This window comes from Thalassophryne amazonica, chromosome 13 (assembly GCF_902500255.1).
Source record: "Thalassophryne amazonica chromosome 13, fThaAma1.1, whole genome shotgun sequence".
Classification (NCBI taxonomy): Eukaryota; Metazoa; Chordata; class Actinopteri; order Batrachoidiformes; family Batrachoididae; genus Thalassophryne; species Thalassophryne amazonica.
The window spans coordinates 31090406-31113888 of record NC_047115.1 but is presented as its reverse complement, the minus strand read 5'-3'; the positions used below and the strand labels follow the sequence as shown (position 1 = coordinate 31113888).

Below are 23483 nucleotides of genomic sequence, written 5' to 3'. Positions count from 1 at the left end.
GGCCCGATGACGTGGTTTCAGACTTGATCAAAATCGGACGATGCATCTCGATCAGGAATCTGATATAGATTTTATCCTCATTATTTTGATCAGCGCTATTTCAAGCTCATTATTGCCGATTAATGGGCTTTCACGCGTCAAAAGCGTCAGAGGCGTCAAGAATCGGTCTAAAAAGCATTATTTTCAATGAGACGCATTGCTTATTCAACCCAATCCAACTTTCGACACTCTGAGCTGTGACGTAGCTTCGCGCTGTCCAATAGGAACGATGCGTCGGGCCAAAACACGGAAGATTAGTGGCAGAAATCACTGATCTGTACAAAACAGATCGGTGCAGAAACCACTGATCTGTACAAAACAAACATGTCACAGGACTGCTCATTTATAGAGCAGTTTTCTGAAGAAAAATCCTTGGAAATGTTTTTTTTGTTGTTATTTGTTACCTCAAAATTTCTGATTACTGTTAAAAAAAAGGTTAGAACAAAATGGCTAAATCAATAAATGGTTCTTTAGAAACTTTTCATCTGTAAATTAAAACCAACTGTTATTTCAGATTAGATAATTTCTTGTTTAACATAAGGAACCATGGACATTTATTTTTAGACAAATAAAATAACATGGAAATTTGTACATTTTTTAAGTCTGGTAGATTAATACTTGATTGTTCAAGCTACCTCAAGAAGTGCACTTGTGTAAGTGATAAATAATAAGGTGATTAAAATGAAAATATTATATATTTAGCATTTGTTCATTGTTCATTCAGTTTTTTTAAAGTATCGGATCGGGACTCTGTATCGGCAGATACTCAAAATCAGATGACTCGGAATTGGATCGGGGCAAAAAAAAAAAAAAAAAAAAAAAAAAAAAAAAACCTGATCGGGACATTCCCAATTTTAATATTACTATTAATATCAAATGTGTAATTTTTGGTATACACGTCACAGAGCCTCCCAAACTAGTACAAGAACTGTAACTTATACTCCGGAAAATACGGTATACAGTTTTTGAAAAGTGCATAGAAACAGCCAATCACAAAATGGATGATTCGATTTTCCAGGAAGCCATCATGGTGGCTAGCTTGGATTTGTAAAAATGGTGGATTAATATTAGTATTCGCAATATCTCTTCTTCTAGATGATGTAGGATCTTGATTCCAACAGCTAAACACGCATTTTCAGGACCAAAGCAGCCAATGGCGTGAATTTGAAAAATGTACTTATTGGAAAAGTCACATTTAATATATGACTAAAGAAATACTGTATTACAATATCATCCCATCTACTTATCTCCTGCAAAAATATATAGCCATAACTCTTAATATCGATATACCACTCAGCCCTACAGCTGAGGCACGCCGAAGTGGAACCCAGCTTGTTACGGTGCCAAACTCAGCTAAGTGTGAGACTTGCTTTACATTTTAAATCATTTGTTAAGCTCAAGACAATATTTTTGGGTTCTTGACAGTTACCAATAGCGTTATTTATGAAGTACACAAAAAAGTAATACAGTGCACTTGAGCAATCTGACGGCATTTCTATTTGTAATTACAAGAATGAGCCAGGATATGAAGGAGAGTAAGAAAGGAGACAGAGTGGGGGTGACGTTTACCTCAGCATTCTGAAGGAGCACGAGGTCCTCCTTTAAGCGTTTCATGAGCTCTTTTCTCATGTGTTTGGGCGACTGTCCAACTTCTTGTTTTACCTATAGTTCGTTTACAGAAATGTGTTTTTTTCCCCCTGAAAATTTAACAAAGCTGACCAACAACAGTAGAAGACGACATGCAAGGCCAAGTCTGAAAGGAGACAGAAGGCATCCAGCCACCAACTGATTAAAGGTCAGCATGCTCGGCCCTCGCGGCCTGGTTTTTGTGTCCTTATGTGCTAGTCAAACTCCTGATTAGTAGCTGATCAGAGCATGAATTCAGAGCTGACTGGACGATTACATCATAGGTTTGCCACAAGAAACATTTGAATGGCACAAGGAAAGAATTAGTCCAATAAAGAGCATCTGCCGTAAATTATTCAGCACCAGGTCCAACAGCCACCAAGATTATTTTGCTCCGTGAAATCAAAAAGGTCCAGTAACTGAGATGGAATCACCTGTTAAATAATGACCAAGTGTTTAATAATTACCATTTGTGGACTGCAGTCTACACTGTGTGACCAGAAAAAGTTTATGCCTCGTCATTGTAACAACGCCCAGTCCCGGAACACGTTCAGAATGAATAATTGTTGACATGAAGGATTTGTAATATTTGAGCCGGACATCCAGCTGATTGCATTGCCTCACTACTGCCAGCTACCACCCCCACCCCCCCAAACTGAATTCATTGATGTCAAAGGTCTGACATATTTGTTAGTCCTAGAAGAGCTGAATTCTATAGAGAGATATCTCATAGTTTGAGATATGGCCATTAGTGTTTATTAGATACTGACCTCTAATTTGACCTTTATCTCAGACATATGACCTTGATGTGACTTAAGGACAGTCAACTGAGGTTATCAGTTTGACTGAAATCACTCTGCGTTTCGAAGATTTCCCTGTGGACAGAATGGCAATGACAACTGTTGTACTACTTCCTGGCAAGGACAATAATGTCATTACAATATGTTTAAGTAAACTCCAAGACTGATCAGATAACGCATCCAATGCATCTTAACAGCACACATATGAAGTACACAGATTAGATTAGACTTCAATGAGTTGCATAATTTGAACACACTTTCTGCTTGGCCTTCTCAATTTTTTTTATTTTTCTGCTAAAACGCCATCAAATAATTTCTTCTCCATGCAGAAGCGTGTTGTCGGGTTCTAATGCCTTTGACATATTGTTGAACACAGATCACAATGCTCGCAGTATTAAACTTTTAACCCTCTACTGTGATCCCGGATATTTTAGTTCTTCAAAACACATGCTGGATTAGTTGTCAAGACATATGCTGGACAGCACCTCATCAACAATCAGATTGGATGGACTTAACAGAATGCGGAAAATGGGAAGAAGATGGAACTTAAGTCGCTGCTTCTTTCATCTGTCAGTCCAAAACGTTTCTTGACATTTACGGAAATAAACGTGCACATGCAACCCCATAGCAATGGGCCCCATGATACCTGATCCTCATAACAGCATTTTTACATATTTAGAGGCGTCAAGAAGCAGTTTACCAAGAGGATTTCATCTTTCAGTAAGCTTACAGTAAGTAGTGTTCAGAATAATAGTTCTATGTGACTAAAACATTTAATCCAGGTTTTGAGTATATTTCTTATTGTTACATGGTAAACAAGGTACCAGTAGATTCAGTAGATTCTCACAAATCCAAATAGACCAAGCATTCATGATATGCACACTCTTAAGGCTATGAAATTGGGCTATTAGTAAAAAAAAAAACCAAAATAGTAGAAAAGGGGGTGTTCACAATAATAGTAGCATCTGATGTTGACGCTACAAACTCAAAACTATTATGTTCAAACTGCTTTTTTTTTTAGCAATCCTGTGAATCACTAAACTAGTATTTAGTTGTATAACCACAGTTTTTCATGATTTCTTCACATCTGCGAGGCATTAATTTTGTTGGTTTGGAACCAAGATTTTGTTTGTTTACTAGTGTGCTTGGGGTCATTGTCTTGTTGAAACACCCATTTCAAGGGCATGTCCTCTTCAGCATAAGGCAACATGACCTCTTCAAGTATTCTGACATATCCAAACTGATCCATGATACCTGGTATGCGATATACAGGCCCAACACCATAGTAGGAGAAACATGCCCATATCATGATGCTTGCACCACCATGCTTCACTGTCTTCACTGTGAACTGTGGCTTGAATTCAGAGTTTGGGGGTCGTCTCACAAACTGTCTGCGGCCCTTGGACCCAAAAAGAACAATTTTACTCTCATCAATCCACAAAATATTCCTCCATTTCTCTTTAGGCCAGTTGATGTATTCTTTGGCAAATTGTAACCTCTTCTGCACATGTCTTTTATTTAACAGAGGGACTTTGCGGGGGATTCTTGCAAATAAATTACCTTCACACAGGCGTCTTCTAACTGTCACAGCACTTACAGGTAACTCCAGACTGTCTTTAATCATCCTGGAGCTGATCAATGGGTGAGCCTTTGCCATTCTGGTTGTTCTTCTATCCATTTTGATGGTTTCTGTGAATGCTCTCAGTTGTCCAGGAAGTTTCCATAGTAGAGAAGCTTGAATCTTCGACTGGACTGGGTTGCTTGATGCGAGGATGTTTCGCTTCAAATCGCAGAAGCTTCCTCAGCTAAAATTCTTGCTCTGGTAGTCTGACTTCTGTCTTGACTCTTGTAGAGAAGAATAACAGAAGCCACAAAAGCTGGAGTTTTAAACCTAACGAGACCCCTCCTACCGAGAGGCAGACTGCTACAGGCTAGTGACTAAACAATAGCTCTAATTAGCACATATTGTGCTCTAGTTAGCACCCTCCTAATGACAGGGCAGTTGTCCCTCCTAATGATGGGATGGACGCCTCTCCTGACGGCTCCCCTGACGACTCTCCTGATGATGTGAATGACTCATTACCATGAACAAAAGACTGAAACCGCTTTGACCCGAGTACCCCATTGTAAACAGGGGACAAAGCGTGTCTCAGAGCCCCTCCCAGGTTAAGGCTGGGTTTCAACTGTTCCACATAAAATGCCTCCTTCACTCCTCTCTCAAACCATTTCCTTTCTCTGGCTAAGATTTTAACTTCCTTGTCCTCAAATGTGTAGTTAGTGTCTTTAAGGTGGAGCTGAACTGCAGACTGAGGTCCACCGGCGCCCTCTCTGCGGTGCTGGTATAGCCTTTTGTGTAACGGCTGCTTAGTCTCACCTATGTAGTGTTCGTTACAGTTTTCCTGACATCTGATAGAATACACTACATTGCTCTGTTTGTAACTAGGGATTCTGTCCTTAGGGTGAACTAATTTCTGTCTCAACGTGTTAACAGGTTTAAAGTAAACTGGGATTTTGTACTGTCTGAAGATCCTCTGTAGTTTTTCCCCTACTCCTGCTAAATAAGGGAGAGACACTCTTCTTCTTGGCTCCATCTCCTGTGTGACTGGTCTCTTTGTTCTCTGAGACTTTTGCACTTTATCCAGGGACCACCATGGGTAACCACATACTGTGAGGGCTTTCCGGACATGTTGTTGTTCTTTAGCCCTTCCCTCTGCAGTTGTGGGCACCTGTAGGGCTCTGTGTTGAAGAGTCCTGATCACCCCGAGCTTGTGTTCAAGGGGGTGGTTTGAGCCAAAGAGCAGATATTGGTCAGTGTGAGTGGGTTTTCTGTAAACCCCTGTCTGGAGCTGCCTGTTCTCTCCAATCGTAACATCACAGTCCAAGAAGGCTAAATGGTTGTTTCGGGCATCCTCACGTGTGAACTTGATATTGGAGTCCACCGAGTTGATGTGCTCTGTAAAGGCCTCCACTTCCTTTTGCTTGATTTTAACCCACGTGTCATCAACATATCTGAACCAGTGACTGGGGGAGATGCCTGTGAAAGACGCCAAGGCTCTCTTCTCCACTCGCTCCATGTACAGATTGGCCACAATGGGGGATACCGGAGACCCCATCGCACAACCATGAATCTGCTTGTAGTAATTTCCCCTAAACAGGAAATACGTGGTTTTGAGACAGATCTCCAAGAGTTGGCAGATGTGGTCTGGTGTAAGTTTGGTCCTTTCAAGTAGAGATGCATCCTCCAGCACCCTCTGCCTCACAGCTGTGACGGCCTCCGCAGTGGGGACGCAGGTGAACAACGATGTCACATCAAATGACACCATAGTTTCATCTGCCTCCAGCTGAAGGTCCTTGATCTTGTTCACAAAATCTTGTGTGTTCTCCACATGGTGGTCTGAGTTACCCACTAGAGAAGCCAAAATCCACTTGAGGTGCTGGGCCAAATTGTACGTGATGGAATCTCTACTACATACAATAGGCCTGAGTGGCACGTCCTGTTTGTGGATTCTGGGCAGCCCATAAAACTCCAGCTTTTGTGGCTTCTGTTATTCTTCTCTACAAGAGTCAAGACAGAAGTCAGACTACCAGAGCAAGAATTTTAGCTGAGGAAGCTTCTGCGATTTGAAGCGAAACGTCCTCGCGTCGAGCAACCCAGTCCAGTCGAAGATTCAATCTTCTCTACCATTTTGATGGTTGTTTTCCATTTTCTTCCACGCGTCTGTTTTTTTTGTCCACTTTAAAGCACTGGAGATCATTGAAGATGAACAGCCTATAATTTTTTGCACCTGTGTATAAGTTTTCCCCTCTCCAATCAACTTTTTAATCAAACTACGCTGTTCTTCTAAACAATGTCTTGAACGTCCCATTTTCCTCAGGCTTTCAAACAGAAAAGCATGTTCAACAGGTGCTGGCTTCATCCTTAAATAGGGGACACCTGATTCACACCTGTTTGTTCCACAAAATTGACAAACTCACTGACTGAATGCCACACTACTGTTATTGTGAACACCCCCTTTTCTACTTTTTTTTACTAATAGCCCAATTTCATAGCCTTAAGAGTGTGCATATCATGAATGCTTGGTCTTGTTGGATTTGTGAAAATCTACTGAATCTACTAGTACCTTGTTTCCCATGTAACAATAAGAAATATACTCAAAACCTGGATTAATCTTTTTAGTCACATAGCGCTACTATTATTTTGAACACTACTGTACATTGTATAGCTGTTCAGCCATTGGCAGTGTTATTCACTAATGTCCAGATTACAATAGCATTTGTCCCAAATGAAATGCTGAACTCAAAAACACCAAAAATAAAAAGGACCCAGGTTGAAAAATCCTGGAATTCCTCCTTAAGAGAAAACAATATAATGCAAAAGCAGTATCAATAAGAGGTAAGATTTATTTCATAACTGTTATTGCCATGTGATGAGGCCATGATGTGCTTCAAGGTGAAGTGGTTAAAGCATTGAGCTTGTTACCAGAGGATCCTCAGTTCAAATCCCCATTAGGCAGAAAAATGACCGAGGACCCTTGGGCAAGATCCTCAATCCCCAAGTTGCTCCTGGTAGTGCAGCAGCTAAGAGAATATTTAAAGAAAAATCCTGCAAATGGCGAAACAAGCATCAAAATCGGCACAAATACTCTTTAGACATTACTCTTTTGGAGAAAGAAAAAAACAAAAAAACAATTAGCCACTTGAATTTTCAATAGGTGGCCAGGTAGGGGTCAATTGAAGAATTACACAGGGGTCAAAATTAAAAATGCTTCAATCAAATTGAAAACTACACCACATTATTTGTCTGATCATATAAATTCCAAAAAGGTATAGTTTGGACTATCTATGACTGAATGTTCAAGAGTTATGGGGTAAAAACAGCAAATGTGGTGACAAAGGTCAGTTTCAGTTTGTAAAGGGGTCAAAAGTTAAAGTTGCTCCAATTTTGGTAAAAAATGATGCAAATTATTAGTTGAGTTAACAGGGCTTTAAAAAGGAATAGTTTGGACCATGCATCATGCTTAGGTATTATGTTACAGGATAACTTATGTCACATGTCGTAGAATCCAATGGACGTTGACCTTGTTTGACCTTTACTTTGGAGACCAAACATTCAACACAGTCAAAACTATTCCATTTATTATTCCTACTAATTCAACCATAATTTGCACAGGCCGGCTTTCAGGTGGCCAGACGGCTTCCGGTTGCTTTTCAGTCGTGTGAGTATCCGAGAAATTGCTGCATGAGCTGGACATGCCAGAACATGTCCTGTGAGGCTTCATCACGGCGGTTGCTTTGCGGACGCGCGGAGTTCCTCCGCTCCTCTTTCCAATGACAAAAACTCCTGTACAGTGGAATGTGCTGTTCATTTCTAAACTGGACGCTGTCTTGATCCGGTATCGTCCTATGACTCGCACAGGAATTGCAGAAGACGTGGACATCAGCACTTTTTCGGCACATTGAGACAGACTTGTGCGGAGGAATTCCGGCATCGCGCGGAGCCGCATGGAGCAAAAGAATGCCGTGATGAAGCCTCACAGGAATGTTGTGGCATGTCCAGCTCATGCACAATTTCTCGGATACTCACACGACTGAAAAGCAACCGGAAGCCGTCTGAAAGCCGTCCTGTGAGACCAACACGGAGGTGGTTTTGTCCCGTGCCATGAGCGGCACGGTGTGGTGCAATCCTCCGCTTCTCTTTCCATGAAAAAAACTCCGTAACAGTAGAATGTGCCGAAAAAGTGCTGATGTTCACGTCTTCTGCCTTTTTTGTGAAAGTCAGACAACGTCCCGGATCAACAAAGCCTTCACGTTGGAAATGATCTGGTTGTTTCAGCAGGGTTTGAGCCTGTCGTTCGGCGCTCGGAGTGCGCCGCGCTCTCAGACGCTGTGGGCGGTCTTGAAACCGGCTGGAGCACTCCTTAATCAGTGTAATCCCCAAAAAATCGGCCCTGAAAGCCATCTAAATTTTCTGAATGGTGTCCAGCTGGAGGTCTCTCACAGTTTCTGGAAAAATTTGATGCAGCAAAGCTCCAAATCGTTCAGACATTTATTCGCAATAAAAATCCGACGAGAGGGGTGGACCAGTGCTGACACAAAGCCTGCTCACAGGCAAATGACACAACCGACAGGCGTGAAAAAACTCACGCATGCGCACGAAGGTTCAAGCTTGGCTGATGCAATCACACATGATTCAAATCCATATGGTTTTTGAAAAAAATAAAAAGGTCCGATACTTTTTGGACCTCGTATTGATGGAACTTTAACTTTCGACCATGTACAAACTGAAACTGACCTTTGTCACCATTTTTGCTGTTTTTACCCCATAACTCCAGAACATTCAGTCATAGATAGTCCAAACTCTACCTTTCTGGAATGATTATGATCAGACAAATAATGAAGTATAGTTTTCAATTTGACTGGAGCATTTTTAGTTTTGACCCCTGTGTAATTCTTCAATTGACCCCTACCTGGCCGCCTACTGAAAATTCAAGTAGCCTGTCGGTTTTTTCAAAAGAGTAATGGCTAAGGAGTATTTGTGCTGACTTTGGCACTTGTATCACCATTTGCAGGATTGTTTCAGTTATCTGTTGCACTATGGTGTACAGGTGCGTGCCTTGCATGGCAGCAGCCTGACATCGGTGCGTATGTGAATGTGAGGCATCAATGTAAAGCACACTATATAAATGCAGTCCATTTCCCATTTTACATCACTACATTGCAGACGTGCCGATTTTTCTAGTCACTCGGTGTAAAGACAAAGCAGACTTCACTGAAGCACCATGAAAAGCACAAAGTGCTTCAAGTGTTTTAAATATACACGGTGAAGAATAAATTCCACATCAGTTACTCTAGTGCAAAATGATTCTTATTTCCCTGTGTAAACCCAACACCTCATTCACAGAAGACCCAAGGAGTCAATCATCCCACGACCAAAGCCACCTCACATACTCACAGGAAAAACAAGGTTAGTTACATGAACAACATCTGTATAATTCTGATAAATAATATGTACAACCTTGCAGATATCACACACACACACACACACACACACACACACACACACACACACACACACACACACACACACACACACACACACGCACGCACGCACGCACACACACACTACAGCTAAAGTAGCAGAAGCAGTCCTCGAGCCTGGGGCCAAGTTTGACCTTATCGGTACGACCTAAGACGAGTAAACAGCAGTGACAGTATACCATGACTCTACACAAAACTGTACGATAAGCTTCACAGAGTGGCAGCTGTAGTCAGGTAGGGGTCACTTTAAGGATTATACGCGGGAAAATCTAAAAAGCTCCAATCATGTTGAAAGGTCTACCATCACTTAAGTTCATACGGATTCCAAACAAGTGTCATCAGGAAATGAGATATCCCCCTGGCTCCCACAAATCAGTAATACAAAATGTCAGGGGATCACCCAAGTACATCCTTATGGTAAACATGAATGAAACTGGTGAACTGGTTCTTGAGCTATCGCGCTAACAAGGGTAGCAATGACAATATCTTGAATATGTAGTCGTGACCTTGAAATTGACACCAAGTTCATCACAATCAACTGGTGTTGGGGGATCACACAAGTACACCCTTATGCTAAATATGAATTAAAGTGGTCAACTGGTTCTTGAGATATTACGCTAACAAACAAAAATGGACGGACGGACATGCCAATCGTTATATCCCCCATATTTAATCCCAGGGGGAACAAAAAGGTATAGTCAACTATTAATGACTTAACGTTAGGAGTTATGTGGTGAAAATTGTGACAGTAGTAGTTTGCAGAGAGTTAAAACTAATTAAGTTGCTTCAATTTTCATGATGCAAATTCTTCATTGAGTAAATGGGATAAGGTTAAATTGGTGTGACAGTTTTGAATGCTTGGCCTCCAAAGTAAAGGCCCGACAAGCTCAAGGTCTACTGAAGTCAGATGGTGGAAACTATTCCTTTTTGAAAACCCATGAACTCAATAATAATTTGCATCACTTATTTTTTTTTTTTTAAACCAATGTGCAGCTTAAATTTTTTGACCCCTGTACAAATTGAAATGGGCTTTTGTCAACATTTGTGCCAGTTTTTACCCCATAACTTAAGCCACATACTGCAGACTACAAAGTTATGGGATCTTTATGATAAGACGAATAATATGATATACTCTCAATGCTATTACTCTCAATGTTATTTCCCTCCTGATACTCTGTGTGCTTCTTACCCTGTGTGCTGCTATACAATGCTGCTGGAACCTGAATTTCCACGAGGGAGTCTTCCCAAGGGATCAATAAAGTTCTGTCTACTTTAATCTAATCTATTAAAGCATTTTTAATTTTTTGACACGTGTGTAATCCTTTAATGACCCCTACCCATCTATCGCTACCACTCTGGGAAGGTTATCACAGAATTCCGTGTAGGCTATGGATTGCTAGTGAAGTATAATCTCCTTAGGTGGTACCGAAAACCTACTTGGTCCATGGGCTAAAGACAGAAGCAACAACTTGAAGCAGTTTTTAATTGGAGTGTGGAAAAAAAATACATTAACTGTGCCCTAATGCACAAAACACACACTGCAAACATGGAAGGCGGCCAAGCAAAGGAAAGAGAGTGTACGCAAACATTGATTTATGCATCACAAGACCAGCGCACCATTATGAGAAATTTGTATGCGCTTCCTCAGACTGAGTATTTATTAACAGCTTAAATTAAAAAAAATAATTTGTAATGCAGAGAGCTGACGAGTAGTTTCGAAGCAGATCTAAATAATGAACAACATGGAGCTTGCAGCATCTAAAAGAACAGTTTGCCAGCAAATTTGCAGTGCAAGGCAGAGCAGCGATGCAAACCCCTCCCACAGGATTACCACCACACAGCCATGACATGCGACACGGCCCCGGCCTCCAAACGCTCACACATCACTCTACCTCTTTCTTCCGGTTCTTCATCATGTTTTGAAACTTTGACAGCTCCTTATCCTGATCTGCTTTGATGCGTTTGGCCTCGTCTCGCAGTCGGCTGGTGTGATCTTGTTCCAGGCGCTCGATGGTCTGCTTCTGTTTCTTCTCCAGGTTCTCCACTTCCTGGTCATACTGACGTTTCTTTGCCTGAACGGAGAGACTCGTCAGATGGTGGGATTAACCCGACACGATGATGAAGAAGAAGAATTACAAATCAACGATCTGGTGTTAGATCAGTATCACAGGCCTTCTTTTCTTAAGTTGGGTTAAAACAGAATTAAAACAGGTGTCCTTTATTAATGATAGATAAGGTCATATATGACAGAAAGAGAGCGAGGTTTTTCTACGACAGACTTCTGTCAGATACAGATCAGCTTTGATGTGAAGCAGCTCGCTTCCTTTGCCAAATCAACACCGAAGGCTGCAGCACCAACTATCTGTCTTACAGTCGTTTCCTGTTCAAAGCGCCTGTAGATCTGCTCTCGCTGCTGCTGCAGCTTGTTGGCGAGCTGCTGCTGGGCCCTCTGCTCCTCTTTCTGCAGAAGTCGCAGCTCCCTCAACTCTTGCCGCCTGGGAACAAGAAAGGTTCACACAAGGTATTGTGCAAAATTCATTATAGACACTTTTCTTCTCTGTAGGTCCTGGTCTCATAATTATCTCCACCGATGAAGGTATGCAACCAGACATTTGTTTGGCTGTGAGTAAGATCCTGGAAAATCTTTGGGTCCAACTCCACAAAAATTGGCGGGACAGACAAACGCATCAGGAGGAACAACTCATGACGTTGTATCGAATGCAGCAAAATATGGATTCTGAATCATTTTACTTCACATAAGAACAAAACTTGGTGGAATAATCAAACTTATCATGAGGAAGAATCCGTTACATTTACGATATCCAAATGTGGATTTGTTTATTTTGGTACATTTTGGTTGTTTGTCAAAAACATTTTAACTTGTCTCCACAGAAGTTGGTTGAACCATGAATCTCATATAAGGGTGATTCTTTAACTACGGGCACTATTGGCCTTGTAAATGTAATTTCCACCACACCATTGCCTTACAATATAAAGCGCCCTGGGGCAACTGTTTGTTGTGATTTGGCGCTATATACATGTGCTCAGTGTTGTGGTGGAAATTACGGCAATAGTGTGGGACAACTACATTTTGTTTAAAAAAAAATCACAACAGTTGTATGACATTGAATAACCCAATTATGTTTTGATTATTTTACTGATATTTTATAACATTAGAAAAAAACGTTTCTTTACCATTCATTTTTATCACTGAAGATCAAAAGTCTGGGTGTGGGACAAGCACAAAACGGCAATATTTGCATATAATGATGCTGAAAAAAAGTGAAAAAGTCATCATAGACTACTAGAACAAATTTCTTAACACACTTTCATTGTAAAGATAACTATAAAAGTGTGAAATTTCCCCTTTTTTCTGTTTTTCATACAATATGATCAAAGGACATAATAAGTGCCCGTAGTCTAAGAATCACCCATAAAGAATCATTTGATTAGACATTATATTAAAAAACATCATAGTCAACTACATTACTAGTCGCAGGCCCACATACAGACAGACATCATAGTCAACTCTAAGCCAAGCAAATATTTAGCCACAAACCCCAAAACTGAAACACCCTTGTAAGTATACACACCCAGTTCGCCCTGAGTCACTCCAAGGTGGGCCAGGTTTGCCCCGAGCTTTCCTGAGCTGAGTGTGGGTTTGGCCAAGGTGGTTGAGAATGACTAATGGGAATCCACCTGCCTCAGTACATACAAACACATGAATTTCCCAACCTGTGTCGAGCCATGTGGGGTGGTGTACTTGCCACTTGGGTACTCATGATTAAATGTGGTCATGTTAGAGCTGCTTGGGGGAAATCAGCCGAAATGGTCAGAGTTACGCAACAAACTCAGCCAGGAGTGAGAGTTGCTTAAGATGCCTGTTTTTATTGGTAAAAAGGTACATGTTTGGCCATCAGCATAACCGTAACCGTAACAACCTAACATCATCCAACTGCGGCCATTTGAGATGATGTCGCAGGAGACTATTGATGGGTATTGATACGATTTTATCATTAGATACCATTATCGATTCCCTTATCGATACCTCCTGTGAATTTTTTTGTGTGCTACAAGTAGGCTTTACAGGGTTTCTATGTCAACAACATTTTATTGCGTCTTAAATAAATATAAAACTGTTCACTGGATCCTTGATCTCTGGACATAACTAGAAATAAACAAAATCTGTAGTTTTTGTCAAAAGCATTTCCTTTCAGACATTAATGGCATGAAAGTCTCTCTATACATATCAGCTGAACTCAGCCAGCTGCTGCATGTCAGTGCAGGACGTCTCATTTTGGGAGAAAAAAAACATTTTGTTCGATTGCAGTTTATTGTTCGTATTACAATGTTTGGAAAGAGGTGTCATTTGATATAAATGGCGATTTGTTTTGAAGTTATTAATTCAGAGAGGACTCTATCTTTCTAACTTGACTCAGCAGAGAGCGGCGCAGCGTTTGAAACAACGGAATGGAGGATGGAGGACAATTCTCGTTTCTTTCTCGCAACAAGACAGGAGTCCCAGTTAGTCACTTTAATCTGCACAAAAGTGACTCACGATTGACATATTTTAATGGCTTTGAGAGGGGTTAAGAAGCGGAGTTGCCGCTTCTGAAGCGGAGCGAAGCAAAGAACCAACGAAGCAGTGGATCAGAGCACTGCCTCACTGGTTCAGGGTTCAAAGCAGAGCCACGCTGTAGAAATGGTTGATTACCGACCCACTGCAGGGTCGGTAATCAATGCACAGAAATGATCATTTTCCAGACAAACATCCTCAAAAACAACGGGCGCTCTCAAGGACCAATAAAGGAATCATTAAGCAAAAAGGCTATTGATGTTGATGGATCGAATCATTTCTTAATAAAACCCAAAAAGAACCGGTTCTCGATGCCCAACCCTACAGGAGACCATTGGCCACTTCATCAGATGCCACAACTTGAGGCAGGCCATGGATCTTGTGGAAACTCAAACATGAATATCGGCAGATCTGTGCAGAAATTCATACCTGAACAGAAGAGGTCTTACGTAAAGAAAAACACAAATTACAGATGATGCTAACTGTCATTGTACACGATTAAAGTAACCATATATGCCAACCGTAGTGAGCTATAAATAGTTGCATTCTCCAAACGTAGAAAACTGGTAATTTCCAGAAATCTTTCATCACTGGAAGATGTGTCCTCTGAGTGTGGAACGTGTTTCAAAAAAGATGATTTGCAAATTATTGCAAAACTCACATAACTGACAAAAAAGTCACAACGCTAGAGAAAACAAGAGGGAGCATTTGTTGTAATAATCTGCTGCAAGGTCATGGGACTGCTTCCCTCCTCGTCCGTTCTGAGTGAAGTATGCATGTTCTCTCTGTGTTTGCGTGGGTTCCCTCCAGTTGCTCAGGTTTCCTCCCACTTCCAAAGTCATGCAAGTTAAATTTTAAATTGAGGGTAGGCGTGACTGAACGTGTGAATGAGTTGGTCTGTCTGTACATGGCCCTGCGATAAGGCTGGCGTCCTGTCAATCACGAACCACCCAGTGCCTGCTGGGATACACTCCGCTCCCCCATGACCCTGAACGGGAATAAGCATGTATACAAAATTAATGAATGCATGAATACTGTGTTTTTAAAAGGCGGCATTGGAGACGAGACAAACCCACTGTAGAATTCATCACAGCCGATAAAACATTCAGGATTTATAAAATGATGTCAAATTAACTATTTAAGGCAGTCGATTAAAACGGGTCACATCCTATAATTAGCCCAGCTGTACATTTTGGCCGGAAACAACTTACCTCAGGAATCTCATCTCCTCATTCTTGGTGTCATTATCTGTCACTATCTTTGAGGTGGTCACGCTGACCTCAACTCCATCAACTATGAACTTCCTCGTCTTCTTCAGCGTCTTTTTCTGTCGTTTTGAGTCCTGAAAAGAGAACAGGAATGTTTGAGAGCTCTGACACTTTTCTCACTAAACTGTTGTTGACAGTCAGCAGTTCAGGCTGCAGCTGAGGAGCTGTTGAGATTACCTGCACAGATACAGAACCACCTTCTTTACTCTTGGACAGAAAGCTGGAGATGGACAGATTGAGGTCTAGGCTGCTGCTATCAGCAGCAGAGCTGCTTCCAGAGTCAGAGTCCTTTTCCATGTCCGGCTTGATCAGGGCCGGGCTTCCTTGCTCCATCTTGGTCTCAGAGTCAGTTTCACTCTCTGGGGCAGAAACGGCATCTTGGGAAGTGCTCTCGTCCACTTGAGTAGTTTTCTCCTCTGCTTCCTTGAGATCCTCCAGATCTTCAGAGGTGACTGTGGGTTCATCCTCTTTTGTGGATTCATTTGGTGCCTTTTTCTCCAGATCCACTTCGTCTTTAGCCTGATTTTCTTCTGCCATCTGTTCTGCCTCCTCGGGGGGCGTAGCCTCAGGCTTCTCTTCTGTCATTCTGTCGGATGGACTTTCTGTAGTCTCCTTCTCCACCAAAACCTCAGCAGATGGTTCTTCCAATTTTAATACAGTGTATGTGACCCCATTCATGATGGTATCTGTTAAATTTGATTGTGGGACTGATTCTGTATTGCTTTCTTCATCTATGCTATGAGCTGCATGTGTCACTTTATCCTGAGATATCTCCTCTTCTGGTCCTTTGCCTTCCTCTTCTGCCAATACTGATCCTGGTTGATCTTGCACATCTTTAGGTTCTTCTTCCATTTCTCTAGAGTCAGTCAGATGTGGCTCAGCTTCTTCCGTTTCCTCTTCCTTTTCTACTTCTTCTCTCACCTCTTTAAGGTCTCCTTCTTCTGTTAGTTGTTCAGATTCACCTTCTGTTTTTTCCTCTTGTGTCTTCCTCTGATCCTCCTCTGTTTCTAGAACTGCTGGCACAGGTTCCTCTTTATTACCCGATTCTGAAGGTTCTATCTGTGGCTCTGCAGAAATCTTTTCAGCCTGCCCATCTTCAGGTTGAGGTTCTGTAAGGTCTTGTGAAATCAATTCCGTGGTGGCTTCCATCAGCTCGGAAGCCACTTCTTCATTACTAGCGTCCAACACATCACTGAGTTTCTCCTCCTCAGTCTTGTCTACTTCACTTGTTCCCAAACCTTCATCAGACAGCTTATCACTGGTCCTGTCCTCGGCCGGTTCAGCCTCCATTTTCTCTGTGACTGATTCCAGAGCAGAAGCCACTGGTGGAACTTTGTCATCCTCTGAGCTTGCCACACTGACATCTGAGGGTGCACGCTTGTGTCCAGGAGCCGCCTGCCCCAACAATAAAAACAAAATATAAAAATTCCAACACGTAGCTAAGAAAAAACAAGAGCAACTCAAAATGTGGGCTATACCCGCCCCCTGTATGCTCAGGTGGGGTACGGTTTCACAGTAGAGATCTGGAAACTATTTCTATAATGAAAGATTGTTGCTTTAAACATGGTATTTGATGTGTTTGTATTGTAAAAGAATGCTGTTTTACAATAGAATGTGGTGTATTGACCCACATTTTCCAAAGGATACTTCCTCTAGCCTCTCCTAATTCCCGATCAAGAAACGGTTTCAATCAGATGAGGTGTTCTTTAGTTATTGCACAGACAGGAAAATCAACACCATGTCTGTAGCACCCATATTGGATAAGACATGAGGGCTACTTTCAAAAGGAGCCTTCCTCTATCCTCCCCAATACACCACCAAGAAATGGTTTCAATGAAACAAGGCATTAATTCTTGTGTGGAAATGAAACGTTTACATACGGTCAGATGGAGTGAAAAAATAACGCCCCCCCAACCACCACCTTAGTTGAGCAGGGGTATTAAAAATAAACTATACTGTTTTGCATGAGGACAACTGTGATGGAGTCCAAACAGACAAACCACCTAACATATCAGTTACATATTGTAAATACCACATCTATGTGGTGTCATACATATCACAAACATATACAGTGCAACAGTTTTATCATTTATATTAAACATTCTTGAGTAATGTATGTTGCAGAAATTTATGAACAGCATATTTGTGTTGTCATAGTACTTATATACAGTTGTGCTCAAAAGTTTACATACTCTGGCAGAATTCCTGATTTTTTTTTTTTGGCCATTTTTTAGAGAATATGAATGATATCACAAAAACGTTTTCTTAAATTCATGGTTAGTGGTTGTGTGAAGCCTTCTATTTTCACCACAACTGTGTTTACTCTATTTAAATCATAATGACAACAGAAACTACCCAAATGACCCTGATCAAAAGTTTACATATTATTTTGGCCTGATAACATGCACACAGATGGGTTTGAATGGCTACAAAGATAACCATCCTCATTTGTGAGGATGAGTGAGTTTTCTGGACTCCTGACAGACCCTTGCATCTTTCATCCAGTGGTTGCAGTGATGTTTCTGAGTCATGGTCTGAGTCATAGGGAAAGCAAAAGAATGTCAAAGAAAAGGTAACTGAACTGTATAAAACAGGAAGGGATATAAAAGATATTCAAGGGACTGAGAATGCCAATCACCAGTGTTTAAACTCTAATTAACAATGGAGAATGAGGATTCTGTTGGAACCAAACCACAGTCAGGTAGATCAATGAAAATTTCAACAACAACTGCCAGGAAAATTGTTCAGGATGCAAAGAAAAACCACAAATTAACTTCAGCTGAAATACAGGACTCTCTGAAAAAAGTGGTGTGGCTGTTTCAAGATGCACAATAAGGAGGCACTTGAAGAAAAATGGGCTGCAAGGTCAAGTTGCCAGAAGAAAGCCATTACTACGCAAATGCCACAAAGTATCTCGCTTACAATATGCCAAACAGCACAGAGAACAAAGTCATTTGAAGTGATGAGACCAAAATTGAACTTTTTGGCCACCCAACCATAACGTTACATTTGGAGAGGAGTAGGGTATGGGTATCGGGAACCGGTTCCTTTCGGGAAATGAGTCAATCCACCGACATCAATAATCTTTTTGCTTAACGATTCCCTACATTGATTACAGACCCTGCAGTGGGTCTGTAATCAACTGTTTCTGCAGCACAGCTTGCTTTGAACCTTGAACCAATTGAAGCAGTGATTCGCTTCACTGATTCATTGTTTTATTTCACTTTATATTAATTTTTTCCCCGTTTAAAACCCTAAAGAGCATATGTCTGTGAGTAATATTTACCTTTTTTATGTTAAACCAACCTGTTATGGTCTTCTGAAACAGTTGACAGATGTATTTTATAACTTAAAAACGGGACCGATGCTAATGTGTTAGCATGTCTATGGCTTTTTCAATATTAAAGTTAGCATTAAGCTGTTCGCATCTCAGCACCTTTGTGTGCATTTGTTTTCTGTATAATAATTAATGGCTCAGCGTTTGTTGTCGCAAAAGAGTCAAATTGTAATTTTTTTCATTAATTTTTATTCATATATTAATAAGAGTAGCAACAACAACAACAATAGTAATAATAAATCATAATAACTAATAATGCTACAATACAAAAAAGACAAAAAGAACCTGATGAAACAAAAACAACAGAAAAGATCAAACGAACGAACAATGAAAATAAATAAATACATATAGAAATAAATAACTGTTTCCTGTGAACACCTAGTGACTCTTACACCTCCACTTCATCCCTGTTTTATTTAAGTTTAATGACAATTTTTTCAGTCAAACCATATTTTTAATGTGTTACTTTCTTCAGTGAGTTCCTCCAGAACTATCTGGCAAGCTAGAAACTGCGCATCCTAGTAAGAGCAGAATACTACTGAATGAATTTGAATAAGGAAAGTTGGGTTTTTTTTCTCACCAATATGGATGCTGCACTCACTGCAGTTATTGTCTGAATAGTCCAGATTACATTCAGAGCTTGTAGAATTCAAAATTTTCGTTGCAGGTGGTGTTGGGGGGTAATTTTGAGTTTCATGTTTTTTTGTTTTTCACCACTTTCATCCCTGATTATGTCAATCGTGATTCTTTTGTGCGGATTAAAGTCACTAATTGGGACTCCTGTCTTGTTGCGAGAAAGAAATGAGAATTGTCCTCCGTTCTGTTCACACAGCTCCAAATGCTGTGCGGCTCTCTGCCGAGTCAAGTTAGAACGATAGAGTCCAGTCCGAATTAATAACTTCAAAACGAAATGCCGTTTAAATCAAATGACACCTCTTTCCCAATGTTGTAATACAAACAAACTGCAATCAAAGTGTTTTTTTTTCCTCCCAAAATGAGACATCCTGCACCGACGTGCAGCAGCTGGCTGAGCTCAGACCAGAGGTATGGAGTGACATTCATGCCAAAATGTCTGAAAGGAAATGCTTTTGACAAAAACTACAGATTTGATTTATTTTTATTTATGTCCAGAGATCAATGATCCAGTGACCAATTTAAAATGTTGTTGACATAGAAAACCTGTAAAGCCTACTTATAGTACACAGAAAATTCACAAGAGGTATCGATAAGGGATCGGATTGATAAGCAGAATCGATAGATAAAATCTTATCAATTCCCATTCCTAGAGAGGAGTCACAAGGCCTATGAAGAAAGGTACACCATTCCTACGATGACGCACAGAGGTGGATCGCTGATGTTTTGGGGATGTGTGAGCTACAAAGGCACAGGAATTGTTGGTATGTCAAAATTGTTGCATGATGAATGCAGCAAGTTATCAGAAAATACTAGAGGAAAATTTGCAGTCATCAGCCCGAAAGCTACGCATGGGACGTATTTGGATGTTCCAACATGACAACAATCCAAAACACAATGCCAAGTCTACCTGTCATTGGCTACAGCAGGATAAATTGAAGGTTCTGGAGTGGCCATCTGAGTTTCTGGGGAGAGTTCATATGTGCAATTCATGCAAGACAGCCCAGGAATTTACAGGAACTGGAGGCTTTTTGCCAAGAAGAATGGGCATCTTTACCACCAGCAAACATAAAGAGCCTCATCCACAACTACCACAAAAGACTTCAAGCTGTCATTAATGCTAAAGGGGGCAATACACTGTATTAAGAACTGGAATATGTAAACTTTTGATCAGGGTCATTTGGGTAGTTTCTGTTGTCATTATGATTTAAAAAGAGTAAACAGTTGTTTGGCAATAAATGGCTTCACACAACCACTAACCACAAGTGATTTTTGTTTGTGTTATCATTCATATTATCTGAAAAATGGGCAAAAAAAATCTAAAATTCTGCCAGGGCATGTAAACTTTTGAGCACAACTGTACCCACACTGTGAAAATAAGTTCTACTTCTCAGTGTGTGCATCTGTATATATTATGTACAGATAGTAAGTATTGAATGCATCACTGAGTTTACAAGAATGTGTCCACACACTGAGACAGATGTAAACATGATATCATATTCTGCACATTGTGATGGGATAGAAAAATATCTGTTTCAAATCTAAAAGGGATCAATACCAGCGGGACATCAGGCTCTTCCTCTTCCTCCTCCTCTTTGCCTTCCTCTATCTCCTCTGTAACTTCTGCTTTGGCCTCGGCGATCAACTCCCTGAGAGGTTTGCTATCAGTGACACTGCTGACAAACGGATGCTACGTGGGCGAGATCAAAACAGAAGCAAATATCAGGTCCAACATCAAAACAGAAAATGGTAACTTCAAAATAATACTTAATATTTTGTTTATAGTTTTTCTTGTTCTAAAGTAGCAGAATGGTGTGTTCCTGAAGCACACTGTGGACTCAAACTAGGTCAGCTCACCTGAAGAAGTTGTACTGAACCCCACCTATTGTCCACATTCTTATCAAGTGCTTTCCGCAGGAAGTCGCTGAATTCTGGCGACCTTTCAAGAGCAGATAAAAATAAGAATCAGGTTGTAGTAGGTGCAATTTGTTTTTGATACAGAGGAAAGACTGGAATTCTTGGGTTTTTTGTTGTGGAGTAAGAATAACGCCGTTCTTGCTCTTCTAGCCATTCAGATAAGCTTTTTACAAACCACTCCACTTCCACATATTAAGCACCTGAAATACGTCAACATGCTCTGCAGCCATATCTGCATTTATCAGCGGTGCACCAGCTCACCAGCGGGAGGGATGCATCAGGGTGGGTGGCTCGGACTTGGCTATTTTCAACAGCACTCTCATGGGATTCATCTCGTGGTTGGGCGGCTCAATCTGTGCCAGCTCGATCAGGGTTACTCCCAGGGACCAGATGTCTGCCTTGTAGTCATATGGACGGTCCTTCGATGTTTCACACATCACCACCTCTGGGGCCATCCTGCAACATCAGAGGTCATCTTATAATTGGCCATAAAAAAAAATAATAATAAAAAAAACAGATTCCATGTGACTGCATCCATTCACTTTCTTAATCCTTAAAATAACGCTGCCTTCCTCACAGCCTTCACATAAAATAATGCTGCAAGTGTGGGATCTAAAAGCCCAGTAACCATTTTAAGATTCTGTCATGCAACCAAGCCCCAACCTCCAGTCTTTATAAATGAAGCTGATATGGAAGTGCCAAATCTTGCAGTGTCCTAAATGGCCACTTGAGGCTGTCTTGAAAAGCGAGTCACGTTAGATTAAAACCCAAGTTAAAAGGTCCAACTTTTGGGGGGGTGGGGGATTGTGTTCATAACTCGATCAGTTTAAGCTATTTTAAAACAATGTTATAAATAATTACAGCCATGGTCGCTCTGAGCGACAGCTGCATGCCACTAGCAGTGGACGCTAGCTGTTGTGGACTGGACCCATTCGAGTCTAATGAATGTCCTTTCTGAAAATTCAATGACAAATACTTGAGAGAATATAGATTTCTGTGCAGTTAATTTTACAAATGGACTATTAAAGAAGGTGGTGGTGCTCCAGTATTTCCACTGAGTGAAATTTTAATATTTAATTAATATGTTAGTACTTGAAGCATTAGGTTAGCACAAATTAGAAGGTAATGATAACATTGGGTGAAGTGATGGTGCAATACGCCCATCAAAGGTTTTAATACCTACATACAAGCCTTCCGTTATAAAATCTGACTCCCAGTCCACAAAAATGTGTTAAACACCTGAACCAAAGTTAGCCTGTTAGCAGTAGCTTGACTTATTTCAGAACTTGAACTTTGTTTGTCCTAATGGTCTTGCCCATGCACCACCTCTTTGTACATTTATGGGAAGGCCTGCAGGCAGGAGGAGTTAAGCACGACCAAAATGGCAACATCCAGAGCCGCAGTGTCTGAACTTCACAGTCTCTCTTCAGAAAACCTACATGACGTCACTTGCATCCAACAATAAGTGCTTTAAACTTGGCGTTTTCCGTTGCCACACAATTCCACAACAGCTTTCGCAACATCACGTAGAAAAACAATGATCTATGCTCAATTATCAGAAGGAAAGGAGGGCAACTCACCAATACGGAGTGCCGATGAAGGAATCTCTTCTCTGTAACGTCTTGGTATTTTTAGCAGACACACCAAAGTCGGCTGAAAGCAGAAAACACACATTAAATTAAAGACCATATCTGTGTTAAGAATAACAACAGAAAACAATATCTACAGCTACAACGCAATTCTAAAAAGAATTCAATAGAATAGAATAAGAATACAACAGAATTCTTTCAAATACGACCACCAAGGTTTTGGGGGGGGAGATCAAGATTCTTTTGTTTTCCATCATTCCTGAGCAGCTACCTAACACCCCTCCTAACTGATCACTCATCAACTAGCTGGTGACTGATAATTAGCCCAAGAACCGGCCCGGCTATGAACTGGGCCGTGTACTGGCCTGAATCTTGGAGTGAGATTTCCCACTCCTAAACGACCAATAGGAGAGCAGCGCTCGCGCAACACCAAAGTGAGGTTGACGTCAGCATCTCAGCTGCCAATCAATCACAGGCTAGGAGAGATAGGCCAGTATCTGGCCCATTTTGGGGCCGGTTGTCAGGCTAGATGATAACTGCCGTGCACCTGGCTGAGTCATGACCCTCTGCCTACAGAACATGAAACATCAAAGAACCTGCAGCTATGGATGCTACACGGACAACATGAATCCTCCAACCATTTCAAAGCAATAATATTTC

General features: G+C 41.0%; 1 protein-coding gene across 4 annotated transcripts in view; it reads right to left on the bottom strand.

Annotated features, from left to right (window-relative positions):
- Positions 1-23483, bottom strand: part of slka (STE20-like kinase a) — a 59741-nt gene that overhangs the window by 17677 nt on the left and 18581 nt on the right. For 2 of the 4 annotated variants that reach the window (XM_034184201.1, XM_034184199.1), the window contains exons 5-12: positions 22815-22887; positions 21496-21690; positions 21175-21256; positions 20876-21007; positions 15525-16742; positions 15291-15421; positions 11875-11998; positions 11396-11575 (exon numbers count right to left, since the gene is read on the bottom strand). In XM_034184201.1, coding sequence (XP_034040092.1) covers positions 11396-11575; positions 11875-11998; positions 15291-15421; positions 15525-16742; positions 20876-21007; positions 21175-21256; positions 21496-21690; positions 22815-22887 — 2135 coding nt within the window. Of the gene's footprint in view, positions 1-1608; positions 1702-11395; positions 11576-11874; positions 11999-15290; positions 15422-15524; positions 16743-20875; positions 21008-21174; positions 21257-21495; positions 21691-22814; positions 22888-23483 lie in introns of all 4 variants that reach the window. The other 2 variants (XM_034184200.1, XM_034184198.1) reach the window with 2 other exon arrangements.